Source organism: Hemicordylus capensis, chromosome 10 (genome assembly GCF_027244095.1).
Source record: "Hemicordylus capensis ecotype Gifberg chromosome 10, rHemCap1.1.pri, whole genome shotgun sequence".
Lineage (NCBI taxonomy): Eukaryota > Metazoa > Chordata > Lepidosauria > Squamata > Cordylidae > Hemicordylus > Hemicordylus capensis.
In genome coordinates, this window is record NC_069666.1 from 20,042,544 (window position 1) to 20,056,272 (window position 13,729).

Here is a 13,729-nt window from a genome sequence, read left to right on the forward strand (position 1 = left end):
ACATCCATACAGGGGCGTATCTAGGGTAGGGCAGGCAGGGCATGTGCCCCGGGCGCCACTTGAAGGGGGCACCATTTCTTAAAATTAATTTAAAAAAAAAAAAAAGCCTGCCAAAAACAAAATGGCCACGGCGCATACTCAAATGGCCTCTGTGAGGCCCTAGGCCATACCAGGCCTCACAGAGGCCACTTGAGCATGCATGGTGGCCATTTTGTTTTCAGCTGCCATTTTTTTAAAATATAAATATTTTTTTAAATGGCCACTGCACATGCTCAAATGGTCCCTGTGAGGCCCTAGAGGCCAGCAGGGGAGAGGGGGGACCCTTGCAGACCCCCAGCCATGGCCTTTAGGAAGCCCCCCAAAGGGGCTACAGGTATTTTTTTTTAATAATATAATATAAATCACTGTACACATATTCAGATATGTGACTTGTATGTGACCTTCAGACTTGCATGTTTCAGCTGATATTATGGTAAAGTTATCTGAAAGATGGGTGTCAGATGTTTGGACAGGGAGCGCAATTTCAATGCTTGCCCTAGGCGCTATTTTCCCTAGATATGCCTCTGCATCCAGAAGGTCCACACCAGTGTTCCCTCAAAGAGGAATTCCCAGATGATGTTGACTACAACTCCCAGAATCCCCAGCTGCAACAGCTTTTGCTTGTGGACTATGGGAGTTGTAGTCAACATCTGGAGGAAACACTGGAGCCTTGCCCAGTTGGAGTGGAGAAGGGGGAGCTTGGTGGTTCCTCCCTGACACTCGATGGTTCCCAGACACAAGGCACCTCAGGGTCTTAGAACCCATCTGCTCTATTATAGCTCCATCCCTGAACTCCACCCAGAGAGCTGGTCTTGTGGTAGCAAGCATGAATTCTCACCCTGGTTTGCATTTGAATGGGAGACTACATGTGAGCACTGTACGATAGGGGGTTGCTCTGGGAAGAGCACCTGCCTGCTTGCATGCAGAAGGTTCCCAGTTCCCTTCCTGGCCTCTCCAAGAGAGGGCTGAGAGAGATTCCTGCCTGCAACCTTGGATAAGCTGCTACCAGTCTGTGAAGACAGACAATACTGAGCTAGATGGACAAAGGGTCTGACTCGGTATATGGCAGCTTCCTATGTTCCTATGACCAAGTTCCATTATATGCATTCTTTTTTCACTGTATATCAAATTTTTTAAAAAATGCTTCAGAAGAACAAATCCCTTTCATGTTTTAATTACAAAATGCATATCATTACATGGTAAAAGAAAGAGTTATTGCATAGTAAAAAGAATCACAATGAACTTTGCATATAACAACTCTGAAAATCATTTGTATGATGCAATAGATAGAGATACTTCAGGCCTTTCACATGACCATTTCGAGGTGGGTTAGAGCAGTGTTCCCATTAACAGGGATAACCAGATGTTGTTGACTACAACTCCCAGAATCCCCAGCTGCAACGGCTTTTACTTGGGGACTATGGGAGTTGTAGTCAACAACATCTGGGAATCCTTGTTAGAGGGAACACTGGGTTGGAGGGTTAGAGAGCAACTATCCCAATAGCAACATCAGAGCAGGATCTCTGTTTGTGTCAGCAAACTCAGGAAAGACAAAAGTAAGCCAGGCAAGGCGTCCATAGCTGAGTCCGGGAGCTGGAAGCATAGAAAGTCCTCCAAAGGCCTTGCAGGCCTTCCCAGCATGCACTGTGCTGCCAGAAGACTAGAAAGTCTCATCACATCAGCAGCTGCCCTCTGATTGGCCACAAAGAAGCAGGAGGCAGGCCTAGCCCTGCTGCAACGTCTGCAGCTTACGATCATAGAGTCTGTTTTGCAGAGTGGCACATTCATGATGGCAGGCCCTGTAGCCACAACTCTCTCTAGAGTTTCCAGAACTGCTGCAAAAAAAAAAGGTAAGTAGATACACACAACCACAAAAGCAAGGTAGGAAAGCTCTCCCCACCACCTACCTTTCTTAAGAGCAGGATACAAAAGCTGGGCTACCTTGCTTTCAGCCACCTGGGTTGGAGGGATTTTTGTGAGTGCACACAACTATGCAAACTAGGGCACAATGCCTCGCACCTTGATGTTGGTGATTGTGTGAACAGGCCTTTTGTATACACACTCATCTCTGCTTCACAAAACATCTCTATACTATTTTGGCCAGACGCAGAGCATCTGCACCTCTAGTTTCCCCGCCTGCCCACTGCCACCACTAGCCACTTTCTCCCCTAGTCTGCCCTCCCACCCACTTCCACCATTTTCTTGCCCACCGCTGCTGTTCTTCCCCTGCCCATGGCCCCCACTGACATTTCCTCCCCCCGCCCGCCGCCGTAATTTTCTCCCCTGGCCCACCCACCCCCACCACCATTTTCTCCTGCTACCACCATTGCTTTGTGCCCCCGGCTACCGCCATTTTTGTTTTCCGCCTTGCCTCCGGTGCCACCGCTTTCCTTTTCCCCTGCCGGAAGCTTGCTCACAAACTCTCACGAGAGCTGCCACACATGGGATTAGCAATGGGTCCGCCTAAGAAAAATATAGATAGATCGATAGATCACAAAAAGTTTCTAGGTTGTGATTGATTGTTTGTGGTTTGTTTTTTAAAGGCACACGAATGGTTTGGATCCTTGGCTAAATGCTGAAAGTTCTGATGGTGATTTTTCCCATTCTGGCCGTCTCAAAATGGCGGCTGTGTGAAACTGCTATGCAGGGATCCCTCACTTGGAAGCATTGCATGGAAATGTTTGCGTTGTTAACCATTATTATTGACTGCTTGAAACAAGTGCACCATTTTGCAGCTTTTTTGTGCAAGTGATGCCTAGAGGCAATTAACTGCTCAGTGTTTAGTAGAGACCCTTTGTACAAAATACCGGCAATGTCTTTTTGAAAAGGTTTGAGGCCAAATGCCAGGGCAGGGCAAACGTAGCCCTCCAGCGGTTGCTGGGCTACAACTCCCATCAACCCCAGCCTCAATAAATTGTGGTTGGGGTTGATGGGAGTTGTAGTCCAGCAACATCTGGAGGGCCGTTTGCCCAGCCCTGCCATATGCAGTGCTGAATTATTAGCGCATGGCTTTGTTTGACTGGCTGTAGTCTCTTGCCTAGGCAGACACCTAATGGCACAGCGAGGAAATGACTTGACTAGCAAGCCTGAGGTTGCCAGTTCGAATCCCCACTGCTATGTTCCCCAGACTAAGGGAAACACCTATATCGGGCAGCAGCGATATAGGAAGATGCTGAAAGGCACCATCTCAGACTGTGTGGGAAATGGCAATGGTAAAACTCTCCTGTAGTCTACCAAAGACGACCACAGCGCTCTGTGGTCACCAGGAGTCGACCCCGACTCGACAGCACGCTTTACCTCTACCTAGTCTCTTGCCTAGGACTGGAACACTTGCTTACTCATCTGTATCTTGCATTGAGCACATTTTATACATTTGCATGTGCTTCCATTTGGAAATTGGCATTATGAATAAGGGAAGAGATCTCCTTCTAGTCCCGCTCTGAAAATTCCATTAAAAACAGATTTGCCAAAATTCAAAAGTGCTGAAAGATTAAACAAGCCAATTTCAGGGGGGAACAATGTTGTTGACTACAACTCCAGTCATTCCCAGTTGCAATGGCCTTTGAGTGGGGATTCTGGGAGTTTGTAGTCAACAACATCTGGGAAGCCAACCAGTGTTCCCTGTAACAGGGATCCCCAGATGTTGTTGACTACAGCTCCCAGAATCCCCGGCTGCAATGGCTTCTGCTTGGGGACTATGGGAGTTGTAGTCAACAACATCTGGGAATCCTTGTGTGAGAGAACACTGGACCCAACCAGTGGTCTTCCAGATGTTGATGGACTACAACTCCCATCATCCCAGTGATGAGAGTTGTAGTTCAGCAACATCTGGAGGACCACTGGTTGGGAACTCCTGTTCTAATAAACTTTCAAAGAGATAATCTACCACTCTTTGGTGGTGGAGGCTGTGGGTGTCATTCTGAGAGCCAGTGGGAGGAAATGGAAGCCAACTGCAACATCTCACAGTTTCTGAGACCCAGTGTTCTCTCTAACAGGGATTCCCAGATGTTGTTGATTACAACTCCCATAGTCCCCAAACAAAAGCCATTACAGCTGGGGATTCTGGGAGTTGTAGTCAACAACATCTGGGAATCCCTATTAGAGGGAACACTGCTCAGACCTGCTTGAGAAATTCCTGAAACACGCCCCTCCACCCCCCACCCTCCATGATCACCACCTGAGAATATGGTGGAGGAAATGGGAAATAAAGTGCCATTTAGGATCAATTCTGTAATAGGCTCTCGCAATACAGGTGGGCAAGGATATATCCTTAGCGGCAGAAGGTACGTTTTTTGCCCATCCCTCCACGATGAACTGGGTTAAACACACACAAGTGGCTAAATGTTCCCTGAACCAGCATCTTAATAGCATCAATAGTTAGCTAGACATCACTCATACTACCAGCACAATGCTTTACTCAGGAGGACCTAGAAACAGATAGGATTGCAACAGTTGTATATGATGATCTATGTGTGGGTATGAATCTGGTTCAACACCCCGGTATAATTGGTGATCTGATTAATGTGATATGAATGGAAAGTCTCAGCCTCTCCTGAGATAATGTAGCCCTATGTTTCTATAAGTCAGGTGTCCCCAACCTGTAGTGCTCCAGCTATTGCTGAACTACAACTCCCATCATACCCATCTAAAATTTATTGCAGCTGGGGATGGTGGGAGCTATAGTTCAGCAACATCTGGAATACCACCAGTGTTCCCTCCAACAGGGATTCCCAGATGTTGTTGACTACAATTCCCATAATTCCCAGCCAAAGGCCACTGCCGCTGGAGGTGCTGGGAGTTGTCGTGAACAACATCTTGGAATCCCTGTTAGAGGGAACAGTGGTTAGGACCCCACTGTTGTAAGCGATGGTGGTTTCGAGGTGCTTAGCTACAAAGGACCAGCAAGGAAAGCAGAGACAAGCTTCCCCAAGGCCATGCCTCCCAGATGGTCCCCCCGCTGTTGCTGGTCTTTGGCACGACGGGAGTAAGGTAGATGAACACAACTTTTTCTTCAGGCTTGAGAAGCTCTTCCTTGTCGCACGTCTTGGTTCTGGGCTTGCTGGCTTGGATGGTGTTCTGGAGGAGATCCTCGGTGGGGCTTTCTGCACTGGCCAAAGCCACGTTGACTGAGACCTCACGAGAACCGACATCATTCATGGCCTGGCAAGTGTAGAGGCCTTCGTCGGTCTTGCTAAACATGGGGATGGCCATGGAGCCATTGCTGAAGACCAGGAAGCGCTCTTTGCTCTGCTTGGAGTCGGCAAGGACCTTGTCCCCTTCTCCTTCTACGTTGGGCCCATTAATGGCTATATTCCAACTGGGCGTCTGGATTTTCCACCGGAGCTCTGGCGGCGGCTTGCCCACAGCCCTACAGTGCAAGAGGAGCGTGAGTCCATCATGCAATACACTGTTGCCCAAGCTGGACTGGTAAACCAGCTGCACAGAGGGAAGCATGCAGTCTAGCTGCAGGGTTCTTCCCAGGACGAGACCTTTCAGGCCCTCCGGAGTGGCACAGGTGACGGAGTCCTTCTCCGAGATGGAGACCAGCGTGTCCTCCAGCCATCTCTTCAACCACCAGCTCTTACAGGAGCAGTTCCATGGGTTGTTATGGATCTGGAGCTGGGAGAGCAATGGCATGGAGTCAAAGGTGCCCTCGGAGAGGACGGTGAGCCTGTTGTCGCTAAGCCAGAGGGACTTTAGGTCCCTGAGCGTGTGGAAGGCCTCCAAAGGAACCTTCTCCAAGCGGTTGCTGCTGAGCTTCAGCTGCTGGAGAGCAGTGAGGTTGGACAGGTCCCCCCAGGGGAAGTCTCCGATCTGGTTGTAACTGAGATCCATGACTCTCAGCTGCACCAGGAAGGCAAAGGTGCCCTTCTGCACTGCCCTGATCTCATTGTACGACAGCCACAGGGCTTGCAGCTCAGCCACATCCAAGAAGGAGTCCTCCTGGAGGGAGGTAATGCGGTTGACGGACAGAGTCAGGGTTGTGGCATTAGAGGGCAGGTCAATGGGGACTGCTTGAAGTTCTTTGTAAGAGCAGTCTGCAATGTAGCTGTTGTATGTCTTCCTGGCAAAACAGCTGCAGACGTCTGGGCAGCTCTGGGTCTCGATAAAGAGCAATGCAGCTACTAAGCAGACCACAGGATCCATGGCTTCTTCCCCTTTGGATACAAAACAAAAGACAAGCCACAGTTATGCTGGGCAGCAGTTGTTCAACTATGGTGCCTCCTTCTCACTAGGCTGTGGTCAGTCTGGGTCAGGATTGTATCACTTCACACAGCAGATGGGGATGTACTTGGCTGAACATTCCTCTGTCCCATGGGGCCACTCCAGGAAGAGCACCTGCATGCTTGCTGGCAGGAGATTCCAAGTTCCCTCCCTGGCAGCATCTCCAAGATAGGGCTGAGAGGAACTCCTGCCTGCAACCTCGGAGAAGCCGCTGCCAGTCTGGTAGGTTAGGCCTACTCAACTTCCCCCCCCCCCAGCTGTTTGTGGAATACAACTCCCATAATCCTCAGCCACAGTGGCCAGTAGCCAGGGATTATGGGAGTTGTAGGCAAACATCTGCAGGAGGGCCGAAGTTGAGTAGCCCTGGTGTAGACAATGCTGAGCTAGATGGACCAATGCTCTGACCAGGGGCATAGCCACCATTGTGCGCAAAGGTTCAAAGAACCCAGGCCGCCAATGATAGGGGCCGCTGAAGCCCCCAGGGGGGCATGGCTCGGGCTCCATAAGAGCCCCAAGCGAACCCACCCACCCACTCACACCCGAGCTACTAAGAGCCCCAATCGAGCTCTTGCTCATCCTTTTCAGGCAGCAAGCTCCGCCTGAATTGACAGGGAAGGGCTCACTCGAGCTCTTCGGAGTTCAAGGCCATGCCCCTTTGCACATGACATCACACACAGAGGGTGTGGCCTCGAGCTCGGAAGAGCCTGAGCGAGCCATTCCCTGTCATTTCAGGCAGCGCTTGCTGCCTGAAAGCTTCTGTTCTCCCTTTCCCACTCTCTCTGGAAGGGAGGGGATTTCTCTCAGGGCTCCAGCACGCCCCGTGCACCTGATGTCACGCATAGGGGACATCGTCAGAGGGCCCACCAGGCGGGGCTGGACCCAAGCCACTGCTCAGCTGGCTCCACGCCTGGGTCTGACTTTGGTATAAGGCAACTTCCTGTGTTGCAATGCACAGACAATAGCACTCTCCCCGTTGACCCTTCTCCACTGTCAATTGGAGTGGAGCGGCCACCCTGCAGCTGTTTGGAAGCAATTGTAATTTGCTTGCATGCAGAAGGTTTGAGGTTCAGACCCTGGCATCTCCAGGTAGGACTGGAAGAGACTGCTGCCTATAACCATGCTACCGGTCAGTGTAGACAATTCTGAGCTAGATGGACCAAAGGTCTGACTCAGTATAAAACAGCTTCCTTTGCCCCCATGACAGACATGTGGGGGGATGGTCTTTCCCTCTCCCAACATTTATTGTTTGAAGCACAAAAATTGGGAACTTCTGCACAGAATCTTGTCCACTAGAACATAGGGAGCTGCCTTATGCTGAGTCAGACCATTGGTCCATCCAGCTCAGTATTGTCTTCACAGACTGGCAGCAGCTTCTCCAAGGTTGCAGGCAGGAATCTCTCTCAGCCCTATCTTGGAGATGCTGCCAGGGAGGGAACGTGGACCCTAGATGCTCTTCCCAAAGCAGCTCCATCCCCTAAGGAGAATATCTTACAGTGCTCACACATGTAGTCTCCCATTCATATGCAAAATAGGGCAGACCTTGCTTAGCAAAGGGGACAATTCCTCCTCGTTACCAGAAGACCAGCTCTCCTCCAGGTTCTTCTTCTGAAGAACCTCTTGGTGGATTGTATCTCTTGATGTGTTTGTTTTTTAAATTATCCCTTAACATATTTATATCCTGCCCAAATCTGACATCCCGGGGCAGTTTACAATAAAATCTTGTTGCTGCTTTGTTTGTTGGCAGGAAATCCTTGATCACTGGGCATTTTATTTATTTATCTTATCTTATCTTATCTTTCTATCTATTTATTTATGTTATTTGATTTATAACTTAAGTTTTCTAACTTAAAAGCAGTTTCAGGGGAACTCCAGCAGCAGTGCTGGGGGTGGGCGGTATCTTTCTTTTCCCCCCCCTTCATCATTTCCCCAATTAAAATCCTCCCAAACTGCTCTCCCACCTCCCCTGGTAGGGAAAAACGGGCAACTTACATAAGAACATAAGAAAGCCCTACTGGATCAGGCTCAAGGCCCATCTAGTCCAGCATCCTGCTTCACACAGTGGCCCACCAGATGCCTCTGGGAAGCCCACAAGCAAGAGGTGAGGACATGCCCTCTCTCCTTCTGTCACTCCCTTGCAACTGGTATTGAGAGTCATCTTGTCTCTGAGGCTGGAGATAGCCTATAGCCACCAGACTAGTAGCCATTGATAGACCTGTTCTCCATGAATTTATCTAAACGCCTCTTAGATAAATTCATCCAGGCTGTTGGCTGTCACCACATCTTGTGGCAGAGAATTCCATAGGTTAATTATGCGTTGTGTGAAAAAGTCCTTCCTTTTGTCACTCCTAAATTTCTTGGCAATCAGGTTCATGAGATGTCCCCTGGTTCTAGTGTTATGCGAGAGGGAGGAAAATTTCTCTCTCTCCACTTTCTCCCCACCATGCATGATTTTATAGACCTCTGTCATGTCTCCTCTTATCCAGTATGTTTTTTCTACTAGGGGTCTAATATTTTGAGTGGGCAGCAGGAAATCAGGGGGAAATCTCAAGAGCAGAAGCAGGCAAAATCCTCTCCTCCCAGCACCACAGCTCCCAATCAAACCTGAACTGACCACTTGTCCCAGCTGCCTTTAAGGTAGGGGTGTGTGTGTGTGTGTGTGTGTGTGTGTGTGTGTGTGTGTGTGTTGTTTTAAGTGGAAGATTCGGATATGTCTGTTGCAGCACTTAGATGTCAATGTATGGGAACATAAATCTGTTCCAGAAATGTGTTGCAGAGTCAAGAGTTAATAATTTCCCCCCTCGGTGTTTGGGTTATAGGAAACATCTTACGTTTTGATAACTGTGTCTTTAAAGGGTTTTAAAACAGCAAAATAGAAAAGACGGCCACAATGAAAACTTTCACAAACTAAAAGATAAAGGGAAAGGGGAGCAAAAGGCAATAAAAAAAATCCAAAATATGTTTCATAAGTCGTCCACCCTCAGCTCACCAGACACATCACTAAGACAAAATGCCATTTAATGCTAGCGGGAAATGCCACTCTGGAAGGATTTCTCTGCTAAGAAGTGAGCACACGTCTTCCTGAAAAACAGATGATTACATTTCTTAAACAGGAAGAAGATCTCATCCATAGACTTCGGGCCACAGCAACTTCCCAGTCAAATCTCGATCTCAGTTTCCCCAGGGTCAGTGAAATCACCACAGTCAAGTTGACACTAATACTTGGAGCTGGAGCTATTGGAGCAGGAATGGACCACAGGTAGGCCTACTGCAGTAACTGTGTTGGCTGACATCTTATGTTGATCATCTTCTGTTTACTTCATTCTCAGAGTGGCCTCAGTTCAACTTTAACCAGAGTTCTTCCCTCTCCTGTTTCCACAGCTTATTCATTTAGCATGATTATTTCAGCTCTGGACTCAGTTCAGTGTCAGCCAAAGTATCCAGGGCTTATGCCAAACTGAATGCTGCCTAAAGAGGCGTATAAAAAGGAGCCCAAAGGTTTTGTGTTTTGAAAAGAAATAAAGATGGTTGCAAGAAGCTGGAATCCTGAGCAAGGACTGTTGAGGGGGGAGTATCTTGACCCTTTCCTCTCAGACTCTTTTCCTGCTCAAAATCTCCCCCAGTTGCTTTTCCCTATAGGGAAAAAAGATACAATTCTCCCCTTCTTTGCCTTCACTGGGATAAAGCAGCTCAGGGGTTATTTAGGAGGAGGGGGTGGCCATGGGAGGAGAACAGGTCTTGTGGTAGCAAGCATGCATTGCCCCATTTGCTAAGCAGGGTCCACTCTGGTTTGCATTTGAATGGGAGACTACATGTGAGCACTGTAAAATATTCCCCTCAGGGGTTGGGGCTGCTCTGCGAAGAGAATCTGTGTGCTTGCATGCAGAAGGATCCAAGTTCCCTCCCTGGCATCTCCAAGATACAGCTGAGAGAGACTCTGGCCTGCAACCTTGGAGAAGCCGCTGCCAATCTGTGTAGACCAGGGATTCTCAAAGTTGGGTCCCCAGATGTTATTGGACTTCAACTCCCATAATCCCCAACCAAAGGCCACTAGGGCTGGGGATTATGGGAGTTGAAGTCCAATAACATCTGGGGACCCAATGTTGAGAATCCCTGGTGTAAACAATACTGAGCTAGATGGACCAATGGTCTGACTTGGTAGAAGGCAGCTTCCTATGTTCCCATGTTTTAACACTTAAAATAGCTAACAAGAAATTGGCATGCCCTCTCCACTAGCCCGTGCTCTGCTCCTGATTGCTCCAATAACTATTATTTGAGTTTGTAAAAATGTGTGCAGAGAAACTACAACTACGTTTGTTTATATCCCGCTTTTCAACAAACGTACGAGCTGTTTACATAGAAAAATAAATAATGAAGTTGCTTCCCTGTCCCCGAGGGGCTCATGATCGACAAAGGAGCACAAAGGAGACACCAGCAATAACCACTGCTGCTGTGCTTGGGTTGGAGAGGGTCGGTTGCTCTCCCCCTGCTAAATGCAAGATAATCGCCACGTTAAGAGGTGCCTCTTTGCTCAGTTAGCAGGGGTCTAGACTAGGGATGTGAACGAATTGGTTTTTTTTATTCGATTTGTACCCGAATCGAATCAATCCCAATTTGTTTTGAGTCCGAATCTGGCACAAGGGTGGTTTGATTTGTCCACAAATCTCCCGAAACAGTTAGATTCGGGTACAAATCATTTTGTACCCGAATCGATTCGTACATCCCAAGAGTCTAGACTGAACTCTATGATATGTAGGTTGGTCCTTATTTCTCAGAGACGGCAGGAAAGGCTGTCTTACAGGGGCATAGTGGGGGGGGAAGTGTCCCTGGGACCGCTTTTCCCTTCGTGGCCCACCAGCTGAATACAATTTGCTCTTCCTCCTCCCGCCTCTCTGAAGATGAAAGCAGGGAGGGAAGGAGCGGGTACCACTTTTCGCCCCAGGGCCCACTCCAGTGTTGCTATGGCCCTGCTCACCTGCTATAGTAATCTAGACTTAGGGAGGAGAGCTGGTCTTGTGTAGAAAGCATGAATCGTCCCCTTTGCTAAGCAGGGTCCACCCTGGTTTGCATTTGAATGGGAGACTCCATGTCTGAGCACTATAAGATATTCCCCTTAGGGATGGGGACGCTCTAGGAAGAGTATTAGCATGCAGAAGGTCCCAAGTTGCCACACTGGCATCTCCGAGATAAGGCTGAGAGAGATTCCTGCCTGCAGTCTTGTAGAAGCCGCTGCCAGTCTGGGTAGACAATACTGAATTGGATGGACCAAGGATCTGACTCGGTAGGAGGCAGCTTCCTATGTTCCTATGGAGTAATGCTTACACTTTATGATCTGCTATCCATTTGTTGCAATCAAAGTCATGCACCATGCCTCCCAGGTTGCTGGACCTTCAGAACCCCCTACGCATTCACAGGTATGTCCCTATTCCCGTCAGTGAAAAGTTGGAGGGTATGAGTGAACCTGTGTCTGGACTGTACCACTTCAAGCTTCAGGTGGGATCTCTTTGGGGGGAAATGGTTTTTGCATGGGGAAAATCCCACGCGCAGGAAACTAAAATGTCAGGGAGACGGCTGGGCTAAAACTCTTGGCCTTAGCATGCTAGTTTTCCATATGCATGACTTTTCTTTAAAAAATTGTATGGAAGAGCATTTAGTCAGGTGAGCTCTTGCCTGCCTTCGAAAATAGTGAAAATAGTGAAATAGCTGAAATTTTATGATTTTAAAATTATGTGTTTGAATTTTGTTTTATTTTAAGTTTTATAAATCAATAGTCCAGTCCAGACAAAGGGATGATGAGAGTTGTAGTCCAGCAACCTCTGGGAACCCACATTTGGAAACCCCTGCCATAAACCAAGAACTGCTGTTCTGCAAGAGAATCAGAATCGTGGTTTTAGAAGTCTCATGGATCTTCCACACAAATGTCATGGATGATTCCAGCTGCTCATCTCTGCTGTGAAAACAGCATGCAAATTTTGTTTGGCCCCCTTTCTGTTCAAGAAGAGGCCTGGACACTTTGTTTAATCCTATTCCAGGAACCTCTTTATCCTCCTAGGGCGTTTCCGGACAACTAACCAAAACTAACCCTGTACACTCGATTCTTTGGTCCTCAGTATCACCAGCCTGGATGCGTAGCAAATAATTCAGGAAAATTAGAATCGCACCCAGATTAGAAAGCATATCAAGTATGAGAAAAGCAAAGAGGCGTGACATAAAATATTCTGTTTTAAGAGGTTCCTATACATATATAAAGACAGGATAGACAGATATTTTTACCTCTTTCTGAGCTCTCCTTCTTTCTTCATAAAAGAGTTTCAGCCAGAAAACTGTGTAAACATCGTGCTGGGTCCTGACAGACTCATGCATTCCAAAAACGTTATTAATAACACCACAAGTCCAGCCTACGGCTCTGCTGGGGCCAAAAAGTGGTTTTGATTTTTCACAGGCCTCACAAAAATGTGCCGCTGCTGGATTTTTTATTTTTATTTTTTTTGCTCTGAACAGAGAACAGCTCTGGTGATTACCAGTAGAATACTGGGAGTTTATTTGGGGATCAAGAGGGACCCTGCCTAGATTCTGAGAAGCAGACCCCCAGAAACCCATCAGCCGCCTCCTTATTTTTGCCAGACTCCACGGTTTCTCTTAATTTGACTTTTTCCCTCCTCCTAGAGATTACGTGCTTTCAAGAGCCAGGACAATGCTGTTTATGAGCAGTAAGGATCTGCCTCACTTAAATGACAGCAGACCTTGATTAGGGAAGGTGCCAACTTTGGATCTCTCCGGTCTTGTGATCAGGCTTCTTAAAGATACAGCCGATGACAATCCTTGAGGCATTTTCACCAGATGTAAAGGCAGAGGCACACATACCCCGGGACTTCCGGGCTGGAGTCCAGCGCCTCCACAGCCACTGGGACCCCCCAGATCCTCTAGTCTGTCCCGAGTGGTGTGGTCGCCAAATCACTGGCCCACTCTGCACCAGGCACCCAAACGTGATTGATAACTTGCACCAGGCAGCCAAGCATGACTTCTGCATTGGAGACAGAGAGGGGAGTGGAGAAAGAAATATGTGAGACGGGAATGTGTTTCTGCTAATGCATATCTGCATAAAAATGCCTGTTTTCTATTCTTACATTCTTGTGAGTTCAGTTGGTCTTTGTGTCCTCAGCAGACTATGTGTTAAAAATGGTGTGTGTGTGTGTGTGTGTGTGTGTGTGTGTGTGTGTGTGTGTAGGTGGATGATACTTAACTGGGGCGGGGGGGGGGAGGGCTCCAAAGGGATTTAGGTCCAGGTTCCAAAATTATCTAGGTGCACCAGGGAAATGACTTGACTAGCAAGCCAGAGGCTGCCGGTTCGAATCCCCGCTGGTATGTTTCCCAGACAATGGGAAACACCGATATCGGGCAGCAGTGATATAGGGAGATGCTGAAAGGCATCATCTCATTCTGCGTTGGAGGAGGCAAGGGGAAACCC

The 13,729-nt window shown here is 48.1% G+C and overlaps 1 protein-coding gene across 1 annotated transcript; it reads right to left on the reverse strand.

Moving 5' to 3' along the window:
• Positions 1-1,197: 1,197 nt before the first annotated feature.
• LOC128334709 (immunoglobulin superfamily containing leucine-rich repeat protein-like) lies at positions 1,198-12,936 on the reverse strand. The gene is made up of 2 exons (XM_053271765.1): positions 12,535-12,936; positions 1,198-6,197 (listed from the first exon to the last, which is right to left on the reverse strand). Exon 2 carries the CDS (start codon positions 6,184-6,186, stop codon positions 4,924-4,926), a length of 1,263 nt encoding a protein of 420 aa, XP_053127740.1. The 5' UTR covers positions 6,187-6,197; positions 12,535-12,936; the 3' UTR covers positions 1,198-4,923.
• Positions 12,937-13,729: the final 793 nt, after the last annotated feature.

Coding starts and splice junctions, on each gene's coding strand:
- LOC128334709 (XM_053271765.1), bottom strand. CDS start 6,186: ATGGATCCTGTGGTCTGCTTAGTAGCTGCATTGCTCTTTATCGAGACC.